This window comes from Nothobranchius furzeri, chromosome 13 (genome assembly GCF_043380555.1).
Source record: "Nothobranchius furzeri strain GRZ-AD chromosome 13, NfurGRZ-RIMD1, whole genome shotgun sequence".
NCBI lineage: Eukaryota > Metazoa > Chordata > Actinopteri > Cyprinodontiformes > Nothobranchiidae > Nothobranchius > Nothobranchius furzeri.
Genome location: NC_091753.1, coordinates 20,272,228 through 20,285,405, shown reverse-complemented (window position 1 = coordinate 20,285,405; position 13,178 = coordinate 20,272,228). Strand labels below are relative to the sequence as shown.

At 41.5% G+C, this 13,178-nt stretch overlaps 1 protein-coding gene across 1 annotated transcript in view; it reads left to right on the top strand.

Moving 5' to 3' along the window:
- LOC107380800 (chloride channel protein 2) overlaps window positions 1–13,178 on the top strand; it is a 69,709-nt gene that overhangs the window by 13,802 nt on the left and 42,729 nt on the right. The window contains exons 4-9 of the mRNA XM_054742935.2: window positions 1,361–1,489; window positions 2,069–2,202; window positions 2,566–2,643; window positions 4,035–4,113; window positions 8,841–8,966; window positions 11,219–11,303. Of these exons, the coding sequence (XP_054598910.1) occupies window positions 1,361–1,489; window positions 2,069–2,202; window positions 2,566–2,643; window positions 4,035–4,113; window positions 8,841–8,966; window positions 11,219–11,303 (631 nt within the window). The remainder of the gene's footprint in view (window positions 1–1,360; window positions 1,490–2,068; window positions 2,203–2,565; window positions 2,644–4,034; window positions 4,114–8,840; window positions 8,967–11,218; window positions 11,304–13,178) is intronic.

The window sequence follows — 13,178 nt, the reverse complement described above, 5'->3', positions numbered from 1 at the left end:
TTTTATAATCATTCAAAACTCAGATCGTAATCGTGATTAAAATTCGATTAATTGAGCAGCCCTACGAGTGAGGGTAGGAGGGATCGGGAGATCGACAGGCGGATTGGTTCAGCATCTGCAGTGATGTGGGCGCTGAGCTGATCTGTCGTGGTGAAGAGGGAGCTGAGCCAGAAAGCCAGGCTCTCAATTTACCAGTCGATCTACGTCCTAAGCCTCACCTATGGGAGCTTTGGGTAATGACCGAAAGAACGACATCGCGGATATAAGCGGCCGAAATGAGTTTCCTCCGTAGGGTGGCCGGGCTCAGCCTTAGAGATAGGGTGAGGAGCTCTGACATTCGGGAGGGACTCGGAGTAGAACCGCTGCTCCTCCGGATCGAAAGGAGCCAGTTGAGGTGGTTTGGGCATCTGGTCAGGATGCCTCCTGGACGCCTCCCTGGGGAGGTGTTTTGGGCATGTCCTGCCGGCAGGAGGTCCCCGGGTCAGCCCAGGACACGTTGGAGGGGTTACATCTCCAATCTGGTCCGGGAACGCCTTGGGGTCCTGCTGGAGGAGCTGGTGGAGAAGGCCAGGAAGAGGACAGTCTGGAGCTCCCTAGTTGGGATGCTGCCCCCGCGACCCGGACCTGGATAAGCGGAGGAAGACGACGACGACGAGGAGCTTTAATCTCCAAGCTGATTCATTAGAGTTACATGTATTTGAGTAACTAGAGTAGGCTTGACTCAGATGCAAGCAAGGTGGGTGGGGCTCTAGTAGTGAAGGGCCGCCTAACAATGACTGAAAAATGACAAGGCTCTTCATTCCCTGCCTAAATACCTTTGAGAAGTTTTGGGCTTTTCTGCAGGAGCTTTATTGTGTGGGATGCTGTGGTTGCTGATTAACAGCATGTTGTTCCATGAATCTTATTGCTGTTATTGAAAGGAAGGTTTGCTATATTGGTAGTATATAATTTTTTTTATTTAGAAATCATGTGTTGTCTGTTTGTTTGAGTCACTTTAATAGATAAAAAACAAAATAGAAAATATACAGCTTCAGATTTCGTTGCCTAAAGACTTTGGAAAAACATAAATACTCCTGCTGATGTTCTTGCTCATATTTTGTTTTTATAACACGCGTTTCATGTTTATTTACATTTTGGACTGATTGATGGAAATTTGTTTCATTGTGAAAAAATTCCCCAAAATGCAACTTTGCCATATAATTATACACACAGTGTAAATACATATGTTTTCTTTAAATTGTTTAAACCAGCTGAATCCACTGTTTACTTACATGAACACTTGCTTTCTGTGCTTCTATGTGGCTGTGTTCATATGATTTTGCCTGACCTGTCCACCCTTGAAATATGTGTATGTCCACAGCCCGGAGGGTGATGTACGACCATCTGGACAGTAATGTGCTTCTGTCATACATAGCGTGGGTCACATTCCCATTAGTCCTCATTTCCTTCGCTGCTGGCTTCACACAGTTTGTTGCCCCTGAGGCTGCTGGTGAGACACACACACACACACACACACACACACACACACACACACACACACACACACACACACACACACACACACACACACACACACACACACACACACACAACTTGTTACAAAATATTAAGACTAAAACTGACACTAATAAACTAAAGTGAAACTAGCAAGTATATGGTAAAAAACTAATTTTAACTCAAAATAAATTATATTATGAGGTCAAAATGAAATATAATAATGATAAACTATTAAAACCTGCATGAAAAGTACCTTGAGAATATTTTTATTATAAATATGCCACGTGATCTGCGGCAGTTCATGGGTATTTATGGAAACCTAAAAGGTCTAACAAATACTAAAAGCATCAAATAAATATTAGCCTACCTGTCAGCTACTTCCTTCTGGAATAAACCTGTTCCAGGAATCCAGAGAGTGAAGCAGCTGCAGGTGCGCCAGGATTTCACATTTCTAGCAGGTCGGTTGTTCTAAGACCGGCTCCAGTTCATCACATTGATCTAATCAGACTCCTCTTCAGAATATAAATGAGTTGATCAGCTAGTAACCTCCTCCTTTTCCTCCTTCATGCAGGTTCAGGCATTCCAGAGATGAAGACCATCCTTCGAGGGGTGATGCTGAAAAAATACCTCACCTTCAAAACGTTTGCAGTCAAATTTATCAGCCTTGCCTTCGCCCTGGGCAGTGGGATGCCACTAGGCAAAGAGGTGAAATGTACACACACACACACACACACACACACACACACACACACACACACACACACACACACACACACACACACACACACACACACACACACACACACACACACACACACACACACACACGGAACACTGCAGCAGCAGCATCTGTGGTTCTGAGTCAGTACAGGCGTCACCTCACCATACTGGTGCATCGCTCTTCTAATTCCCTCACTTTGAATCCTCTCAGTTCCACTTTGAGCTCCATCCTGTGAATTTTAAGATCCTCTGCTGGCTTTCTTGTTGACGAGTTTTCAGAGAACTTCCACTAAAATGATGCTTGACCTGAAGTGACCCGTCTTATGTCTTTTATGTTTTCTCTTTTAGAGTCCCTTTGTACACATGTCTAGTCTGTGTGCTTCTCTCCTCTTCAAGTTCATGTCTCTGTTTGGAGCGAGCTATGAGGTGAGGTTTATTCTAGTTTTTTTAAGTGACTCATCCTTATTTTGTTTTTACCTTTTTCTTTTCTTATTTATCTTTACACATACAAAACTATTGGATCTAAAATGTGAGCTTATTCTGCTGAACTTCAAACTACTACAGGCTTATTTCTAAGTGAATGCATCTTTGTACAGGGTGCATTCAGGTGCTTGAAATTTCAATAAGGTTCTGGTGGCTCAAAGGTTAGTTGGAATTTGGTGCTAAACTTGGTTCTAAATGATCAAAGGTGAATAGAATCCCTGTTTTTTTCTCCAAGGTTCAAAAGTAACTGAATCAAACAATATTACTCATTATCACCAACACACTTCAGAAAACTCTGCTCAGAGCAAGGATCGAACCTTCAACCTTCCGATTACTGGACAACCCGCTCTACCTCTTGAGCTACTGTTGTCCCTATACAGTAGCCTGGCAAGCCATCCTATATATGTTTGATATATAAGCAACATTATTTTGCTTTGGCAAGTGATGGTCACGATTCTAGACTAGTGAGACAACACTGATAGGCAGCGGTGTGGACTCGAGTCACATGACTTGGACTCGAGTCAGACTTGAATCATTATTTTAATGACTTCTGACTTGACTTGATAAAATCTATAAAGACTTACGACTTGACTCGGACTTGAATGCCAATGTCTTGCGACTTGAATCGACTTTTATCTGTTGACTTGATGATGACTTGAGCATATTTGATATTTTAGCACAAAAGTGACCCGACATGGACAAAAATCATAAATCATTCTTGGTTCTGGGTTTGATCTTGTTCTGCTAAAAGCAGCAGCACTTTGTTTATAATCAGTTTCAGTTACACTTTCTGCTTGTTGGAGCAAATAAATGAAGCTTTAAGAAGCTTTATTTCTGGAATTTATTTATTTATTATCATTGTCATTAAATTGAAGTTGGACAGATGACTTGAAGATGACTTCAAAATTCAAAGTTAAGGACTTGGACTTGACTTGGACTTCCACACAATTGGCTTTGGACTCGAATTGGACTTGGTTGCCTTTGACTTGGAATTGACTTAAGACTTGACTGGAAAGACTTGTGACATACTTGTGACTTGTACCTACGACCGAAATTACAGAGGGACAACTTGAGGATAACATGACCTGGTTTGCAATCAGACAAATGTTCTGAACACACGTATAAATCTGTGTTTTAAACAGAACTGGCTTATTACCGGTACTTTCCCGTGCCATTCTATAAAATACAAAAGCTCAGAAATGTCAAAGTACAAAATTAAACTTGGCATGGACTCATATTACCTTATGTTAAATGTATTTTACATGTATATTTGTTTTTAAGTAATGTATTTAAATGAGAGTAAGCACATCCATAACTGTGTTTGTGTGTTTCAGCATCGGTCTAGAAAAATGGAGTTGCTGGCAGTAGCCTGTGGAGTGGGGGTATGCAGCTGTTTTGCTGCTCCAATTGGAGGTTTGTTTCCTGGAAAAACACACATTTAAGCTGAGTCCGTCTCACACACTTCAGGCTGGCTTGTGTGTGAACTCTAGCTGATCCATCGCTGCCCCCACCCCCCACCTCTTTCCTGCTGTTGTTTCTATCCTTATTAATATTATTTTCAATGTTTTCGTATTGTATGTTTTTTTAATTGATTTTATTGTGCTTCTGAAGTGCCTTTTGATTTCTATGTTGAAAGGCACAATACAAAAATATTTCTTCTTCAGTATCTCGTCAAGCTTTATGTCACTGGTCTGATGTGGCCGACACATCGATGCAGCTCCTCCACTAATACAAATGAGGAGTTCTGATTTATTTTATCTTTTCACTTAAGTTTTAGGACAGTGTTTTTTTTTTTGTTAAGTACCCCATTGCCCATGTCCAAGACAAGTCAGGACCCCAAATCCTACACGCATACACACGTTAAATGTGATGGTTTACAAACTTTATACAGTCATACAGAGTTATAACATTTACGAAGTTCTGTGAGTCATCAGAATTTTATGAATGTCATTTTTACAAATAAAACCTTTCTAACCTCACATCTTGAACACAGATACATTTGTAGGGCTTCCCTTGGGGGTCCGTGACCTCAGTTTAGAATATACCTGTTTTAGGAGGACAAAGTCACTTGAAATGAACCATGTATTTTTCAAGTGACTCTTCTACCTTACAATGAAGAAAGAACAAGATAATTGAGTTAATTAGCAGGCTGAGCAGAGGGCCAGACTTCCCTCTGCTCAGCCACTTGGGCCAGCTCCTCCAGGGAAATCCTAAGGAGTTTCCTGGCCAGACAAGAAATATAGTCCCTCCAGCATGTCCTGGGTCTTCCTTTAGGTCTCCTCCCGGTTCGACGTGGTCAGAAAACCTCACTAGGGATGTGTCTAGGAGGCATCCTAACAATCTTCCCGAGCCACCTCAACTGGCTCTTCTCAGTGTGGAGGAGCAGCAGATCTACTCTGAGCACCTCTCAGATGACCAGGGGTTTCTCATTTATCAAACATTGCGTAGAATCCTTACTAAAACCGTACTTAAGCTCAGCAAAAAAAATGTAATTATGCCAGGTAGGTTTGTGATCTATCAAACATGGAGTACGCACAGCTGCACGCAATCTCCGCTTCATAAATCAGAGACTAACGACAATGTTTCTCAGCTGCATTTTAGTCCCATTCCGCCCTCACCACGCCCACTTTCTGCCATAAATAGCCAATGCAAAGTGCCTTGTGGATCTCATGCATATACATAAGCCGGCTGTTGCAGCGCTCCGCCAATGACGATGGTGACCGTAGATCAAGGCAGATCAAGGAAGCGCAATTTCACAGAAGCAGAAATTGAGGTACTTGTGGGTGAGGGGGAGAAATGAAAGGAAGTGCTTTTGCTAAACAAATAATGAAAATCCACGGAGTGGCACAGCGTTGCTGAAGCCGTCAATGATATAAAAACAATGGTCCAATCAGGATTTGATCCCCAGACTCCCGGGTGACGGTCATGTGTGCTAACCAGTCAGCCAAACAGAGATCTTCCCTCTACAAGTAACCAGGGCACATCATCAATCGGGTCACAGTGACAGGACACACACTGTCACAGACATTCTGTCTCAATCTGTCTCAATCTGTCCCCCTGCTGATATTCTGCATTCGGTATTCTGCGCTTCAGGCTGTGTGTGTGTGTGTGTGTACGCGCATGTGCGTGCGTGTGGGGGTCTTGTTCTGTGTGAACACGAAGCAGTACAAGTGATAATGCTGCAGGATTTCATAATTGTATCCTTCTCAGCAGCAGCACTGCAGGTGTTCTCCATGTCCAAAATGTGCATAAGCCAGGTCCTTAGTCAACTTAAAGTTGTGCACATTTTTCCACTAAGTTTTCTTTCATGAATCCCAAAATTTGCGTGGAAAGTTGCTTACGCAGTTTTCCGACCCCGTTTTGTGCGTAAGCAAGCTTGATAAATGAGGCCCCTGGTTTCTCACCCTATCTAGGAGAGCCCAGACACCCTGCAGAGAAAGCTCCTCTTGGCTGTTTGAATCCATTATCTTGTTCTTTCAGTCATTGCCCAAAACAATGGGCAATGATTAGTTTGTGATTAGCAGTTAGTTTAGGGAGTGTCTAGGGAGTGTGGCACAATGTTTTCAATGGTGCCCCCTAGAAAATTGATGGCCCCCCAAGCAAAAGCCAGTGTTAATAAATCATTTTAATGTTCACTCAAAGCATAAACTGATCTTATTTATTCAAGACATTATTGTAAAACAAAATAAAAATAATACAATCAACGAGTAAAGAAATAATCAGAATTTTAAAAGTTACATGTGTTTTTGCTGCTCACCATTTAAAAAAAGTTTTTATCTCCATAGTTTTTTGTGAACACATCAACAGGTGAATAAAAAAAATTACATTTTAAAATAAAATTTGAAATAACATTTTATAATAACTAAAATGTATTTTTCTGAAATGATTATGATTGTAAAATTTTAGTTAAATGTTTTGGATATTTACTGTTTCTTTTAATAAAAACCAATAAAGGAGCAATGCAATACATCGCCACAGGCTAAACTTTCCCAGAGTTACACAAGGACCAATCTGGTGTGTCACCCCAAAAATTTCCTTGACTCCATCTGGCCACCCCTATCAAAAATTTCTGCAGGCGCCCTTGAATGTTTCGTAGCACTTTTTTGATGAGGAGCAATCAATTACAGTCAGTAGCAGTTGGCAAAAACAAATCCCCACATCGCCATGCTGCCACGGCGCATTCAGAAGACACACTGTGGTGGCAGTATGCTGATTTGCCGGAATGGTGTGTCTTCTAAAGAAGGCCTGAAAGGTGCTATACAAATACAGGTCATTTATAATTTCACTTACCATGTACAGTGGGGCAAAATGTATTTGGCAGTCACCAATTGTTCAAGTCGTCTTACTGAAAAAGATGACAGCCCCGTAATTTTCATCATAGGCTCACTTCAGCTGTGAGAAACAAAATGTAAAAAAAATAAAAATTATTTGGCAAGTCACATTGTTTATTTTTATGAAGCATTTATTTGTATTAGGGTAAAATAAACAAGTATTTATTACCTACAAACTAGCAACAATTCTGGTCCTCGCAGACCTGCACTTCTATCCCTCACTCATTACCTGTATTAATGACACCTGTTCACAACTTCAGTCAGACTCCAACCTAATGACCAAGACAATAGAATGGATAAGACTAAACCATGGGCAAGACTCCTCAAGACTGGGATGAGCCAATCTACAATAGGCAAGCAGCTTGATAAGAAACGATCAATTGTTGGAGCAATTATTAGAAAAGGCAGTAAGTACAAGATCACTAACAATCCCCCCTGACCTGGGGGGCCCCATGCAAGATCTCGCCTCATGGAGTACAATGGACTTTGAGAATGATGTGGAAACAGCCCAGAACTACACAGGGGGACTGGTCAATGAGCTGAGGAGTACTGGGACCTCAGTAACAAAGGTTACAATTACTAGCATGCTATGTTGTCATGGATTAAATCCTGCAGCGCTCCTAATGGCGCCATTCTGAACGCTTATATTACCTTTTAATTTTCGAACGTTTCTGGTGTTTGAGCACAAAAAAATGCAGTAAAGACGTATAAGGGTTAAGCAAGTACATGTCCAGGTTCATCTAGACTTGGCCAGAGAGACCATCAAGATGATCCAGGGGAGGATTGGAAGAATGCCATCTGGTCAGATGAGCCACTCGTTGTGTTTGGAGGAGGACAAATGCTGAGTTGTATCCGAGAACATCATTCCCACTAAGAAGCATGGGGATGGAGATGAACCAAACTCTGTTTAATTTGGAGAATACCAAAACATAAAAATATCCTAAACCTCCAGTAAGACCTTTAGATGTCCAACTCGAACATAATGGTTGCAAATCTGGTACCTAAAAGTTCTCAGTTGGATTTAGGTTGTGGAATACTTGATGAAGTGTTTCTATGAGGTGAATGGGAACGTTCATCCAAGTGGTGAAGACGACCGCATGAACAGATGTCCACTTTTGTAATCTTCCGTTGCCATCCATTCACAAAGGTTCTAAATTGGATTTGGATCAGGGGAACATGCTGGATGAGCCACTCTGTCCTGCAGGCATTGTGTACTGCAGCTTTATCTTATGAAAAAAAAAGTGGTGGTTACCACACAGATGGGGGTCCTCAGTCATGAGGAATGCTCTGTGCAACATCCAAAAGCAGTAGCCATTTGACACCCCTGCACTTACTAAAACTCCATTGTTCCACTGAAGGATAACAGCTCTCTGGAACATTGTGGCACCCCCCTCTGCTGTGGTGCGTAGAAAACCTTTCAGGTGGGATCTGCTTGTCTTACCAGTAATGTTGGAAAAATCAATACCATCAAGGGTATATTTCTTCTGATCACATAATAAAAATGTATTTCACCTTTCAAAATCCCGTGTTTGGGTTAGGTGTAAAAGGAGTTAGAAGAGATGGTTGGAGGATCGGATTAAGATGTCTTGTGTTGTGGAACACGATGTGGTAGGATTCATTTCCTGCTCCTACAACACCAAACTAGCTCAGTATCTGTAAACAAATTGCCGTTTGTGTGCTTAGAGATCTTTGCTAATGAAGACAGACCAATACCTTTCAAACAATTAAAATAAACTTTGATGCTCCAAATAATGTTCTTTTGTCCTTTTTTGTCATTGAAATACACTTTTTCATTTTGGTGTTTTACAGGTGTGTTGTTTAGCATTGAAGTAACAACCACGTTCTTTGCTGTGAGGAACTATTGGAGAGCGATCTTAGCAGCAACACTTGCGGCCATCGTGTACAGAGTGCTGCCTGTTTGGGCCAGTGCAGAAGGTAACTCATTCCCTCTGCCTTGTAGCGTCTGAATGTGTGTGTGTGTGTGTGTGTGTGTGTGTGTGTGTGTGTGTGTGTGTGTGTGTGTGTGTGTGTGTGTGTGTGTGTGTGTGTGTGTGTGTGTGTGTTGAGCTTGTCAAATAGTGAGGAAGAAATTCTTCCTATTAGGACACAAAAGTAAAATGTACATTGTCCAACATGTAAACAAATAATATATAAAATATTTTTTGAGTTAGAGGCAGCAGTAGCTCAGGAGGTTTTCCAGAAATCAAAAGGATGTAGGTTCAATGCTGGTTGCCGACAGAGAACGCTGCTGTTGTGCCCTTGGGTGAGACTGCCTGCTGATGGTGCCTGTGTTCCCCAGGGTAGCTGTGGTTACAATGTAGCTCATCATCACCAGTGTGTGGATGTGTGTGTGAACGGGTGGATGACTGATTGTGCCTTGCGAGGGTTGTCTATACAAAAAATGCATTTTATGTAGTTTTTTGTACAAAACCAGTCACTAAGGGTTTTCAGCAGCTTTATTTTCAACATTTCCTTTACAACAGCTCATTCTGGAAGGCACTGAAAATGTCAAGAATTATGCAGCTTAAATCGATTTATGTATAACACATTTTGAGCAAATAACTTCATAAACCTAGTTTTGTATAGTTCATAGACCCAGATAAAAAACAAAATAACAAATGTTCCCTTTAATGCCTTCCTCTAAGGTAAAATCACGTCATTAAAAAAGACAACTCAAAGACAAGAACAACGTAAGGATATGGCAAAGATATAATTAATATCATTCAGTCACAGCGAAAAAACACGATAAAAAAGGTTCATACAACAACTTTGTACGGTCTGTTTATTTGTGTTAAGTGTGTGTATGCATGTGTGTTTACAGTTCTGATGGGTCACTTGGCCACTAGTGATGGCCTTGGTTCTTTTGAGCTTGAAGTATGTGGAGATGCACTCCAGGGTGGGCTGTGGGAAATGACTGTTTTAGGGGAGTGTTTATGACTGCACCGGGTCTGCAGTTTATGATGAGAGCATCGGGAATTTTATTGTTGAGATGGAGTCCACGAAGAGACTCCTCATGTTGCTCCAAAGGGTGGCCAGAAAGGAGCCCCTGCTGTCAAGGACTCATCTGCAAAATGCTGGTCTGAGCCTAGGCACAGTGGAACATCTAGTCCAGAACTCGTCTCTGAGTTTTTTGACAGACACAAGAAAGAGGGATCCCTTCACTCATGTGTTGGCTTTGCTTCACTGGCTCCCAGTTGAGAACAGGGTGAAATTTAAGGTGCTGCCCTGAGCCTAGGGTTCTGCAGGGTAGTGCAACAACACATGTCACTGCTCTGCTGCATAAGCATGTCCCCTCTTGATCTCTCCGCTGAGTAGACCAGGATTTGTTGGTAATGCCATGCTGGAAATGCAAATCACGCTTCTTCTAGCTCTGACCCTTTGAAAACGGTCACCTCTGAGGGTGAAGCACACACTTTCCTTTCAAGTGTTTAAATCTCATTTTGACTTATTTCCATTTGTTAGCATATTTTCAGTGAGCCTCATGGAACAGTCTCCTTTTATTGTTTTTTACATCATTTTCTTTCCATTTTTTAAATTATTGTTCCTTATCTTTTTATAACTTTATGTGCTTCAGGATGCCACTGTATATGTCCTTGAATTTCCCACCCAGAGCCCAAACTCTAATGCAATTGAACATGTCTGGAGACTGGTAGACTACATTCTTTTGCAGGTCACCATTTTAGACAAACATTAGCACACTCCGATGGCGGGCAGACTCCGTGGATCAGCAGGCCCCAGCAGCTGGTAGTCCCTGACCATTAGCGGGCCCCAAGGGTATGAAGGATCCGGCCATCCTGACAGCTGTTCTCAGAACCAGAATCATTCTCAACCATTTCAGCAAGAAAGATGTATCTACACTGTACCCACAAGAGACTTAAAACTGGAAACTAAAAGCCTAAAAGATATCTGCTGTTAAAGCCAATGAGTGAAGCCAGAACCAAGAAGATGTGTTTTTGTTTCCTAGTCCTACTGATCTCAAGTGCAGTGTTCGAGTTTTCCTTTTTTTTTACGTGATTTTCTTTTGGCATTTGTTAAATCTGGGCTGGTTATAGAGTTTGAGTTAAAACTCAATGAAATTCTACATTCAGCTGTTTAAGTTCTGTTGCAAAACACATTCATTTAAAAGATTTTCCCGAGAGTGTGCTGTATTTTGTAACTCTTGTTGCTCCCTGTTTCCTTTTCCACAGAGACCATCACAGCACTGTTTAAAACCCATTTCCCAGTAGAATTCCCCTTTCACCTTTATGAGCTTCCTGTTTTTGCTGGTGTAGGGTAAGTTGTTATTATTAATATTGTTGTTATTCCTTTTTTCACTTGGTGAAAGATTGATTATCAAATCCCATGTGCAAGAGTGAAAATAATTACAAAAATACAAAGAAAGAAAATATCAGAGTTACAATTCTTTCTTCAGAATGTATTTGGGATCATTCAATGTGTGAAGCAGTAAGATTAGCTCAGTGTTGTGTTGCACCAAGTGTTAGGAGTAATGGCATTAAAGAGTAACGGTGTTATTAGTAGCGTTTTTTTAGGTAACGGAGTAATCTAATTAATTTATTTTTCCATCGTTGCTTCGCTGTTACCGTTGTTATGCATTTAAAGTGGCACATTACTACAGAACTATAATATGGTTGAATGAATGAAGCACAGCGATTGTCAGGCTGTCTGACAGTAAAACCAGTGGTGTGCCAGTTGTGAAACAGCTCTTGAGCCAACCAGAGCCAAAGTGAGTGACACCGGCAGTACTCGCACCCACCATCCCACCCTGAGCCAGTGTTAGAAATGGCAGAAATGAACACGCAGTGCCAAACACATCAGGGAGTTTGTTCGTAGAGCATCGATGAGCTTGTGCGCAGCACCACACATATTCATCTCAGATTGCTATGAAAGCAGGGGGGTGCCATGCACAAAATGTCTGGGACGATTATTATATCGATGTGATGGGATCTGCATTTGTTGCTGATCCCCGTTTTCTCTGCTGGACATGCAGTGGCCGTAACACCATCCATGTACAAAAACAGAGTTTGCCATTTTCATTAGGGATGCCTCAATCCGATCACATGATCGGAAATTGGCCCCAATCACGTGATTTCAGACTGATCGGGACTCGGGCTTTACTTCCCGATCCGGACTCGGATTCTGGGTTCAAATTACAGGAGAGCAACTTGGTTTCCCTTAAAGGTTGTCAGGCTCCCCTGATGCCCTTAACTTACACACCCAGAAGGAGCACAAAAAGATCCAGTTTCTACCTATATTATATTATTTATATGGACTCAGCTTAGCGGGGATTCTGTTGAGCAGAGATGCAGAGAGCGGCAGGCAGACCGCTGATTATTCATGAACTCCAGCTGCGTTCTGCACACGGCCACAGTAACATTTTCTAAGTTTCTAAGTGGCATCACCAAAAAATATATAATTAACACACAGTCATTCGTGTCCATTCCTTTTCTCTCTGGTAAGTTCTGTCTGTATTTGAGCAGGACGTGTGGATGCGCTTGCGCTGCCCCCGCTACAGCACTCATCACTGGTGCAGCGTGGCGCACACGCCGCTTTTTTTGCGGTCAATAGATCAATTTGATCTGCTAGTTAAAAAGTTACTTGTGAGGTGAAAAAGAAGGAAGCAGGCAGGAGTTTTCTGGTGGACTGGGAGATGCAGGAAGATCAGAGACAGACAGGACAGGAAGATAAAAACCAAGAAAACAAAAGTTCTTCAATAGAATCAAATGTAGGTAGATTTATCCCACTACACGTCTGTCCCTGTATAAAGCAATAATTTATCAGCATGTAGTATTTATATAGGTGATACAATTCAGATCATCTTCAAAACTCCGCCCCATGCCCAGGGACGTATCTAAGCATTTTGGGGGCCGAGGCAAAATAGCCCCTGCCAGGGATTTTAAGTTGAAATGCTGTTTTTAATATTAGACTTTTTATATTTGCAACAAAGTCCAAAAGTTAATTTACATCACTTGATTGTTCAAGCTACCTTACAGAAGTGATCTGTTAAAAAAAAAAAAGGTAATTAAATAACGAACATTCTGGAACTGTTTCCTTTTATTTATATATTTTTTTATGTATCGAAAGTGTCGGATCGGGACTCGGTATCGGCAGATTCTCAAAAATCAAATGACTGAGGAAAAAAAAACCTGA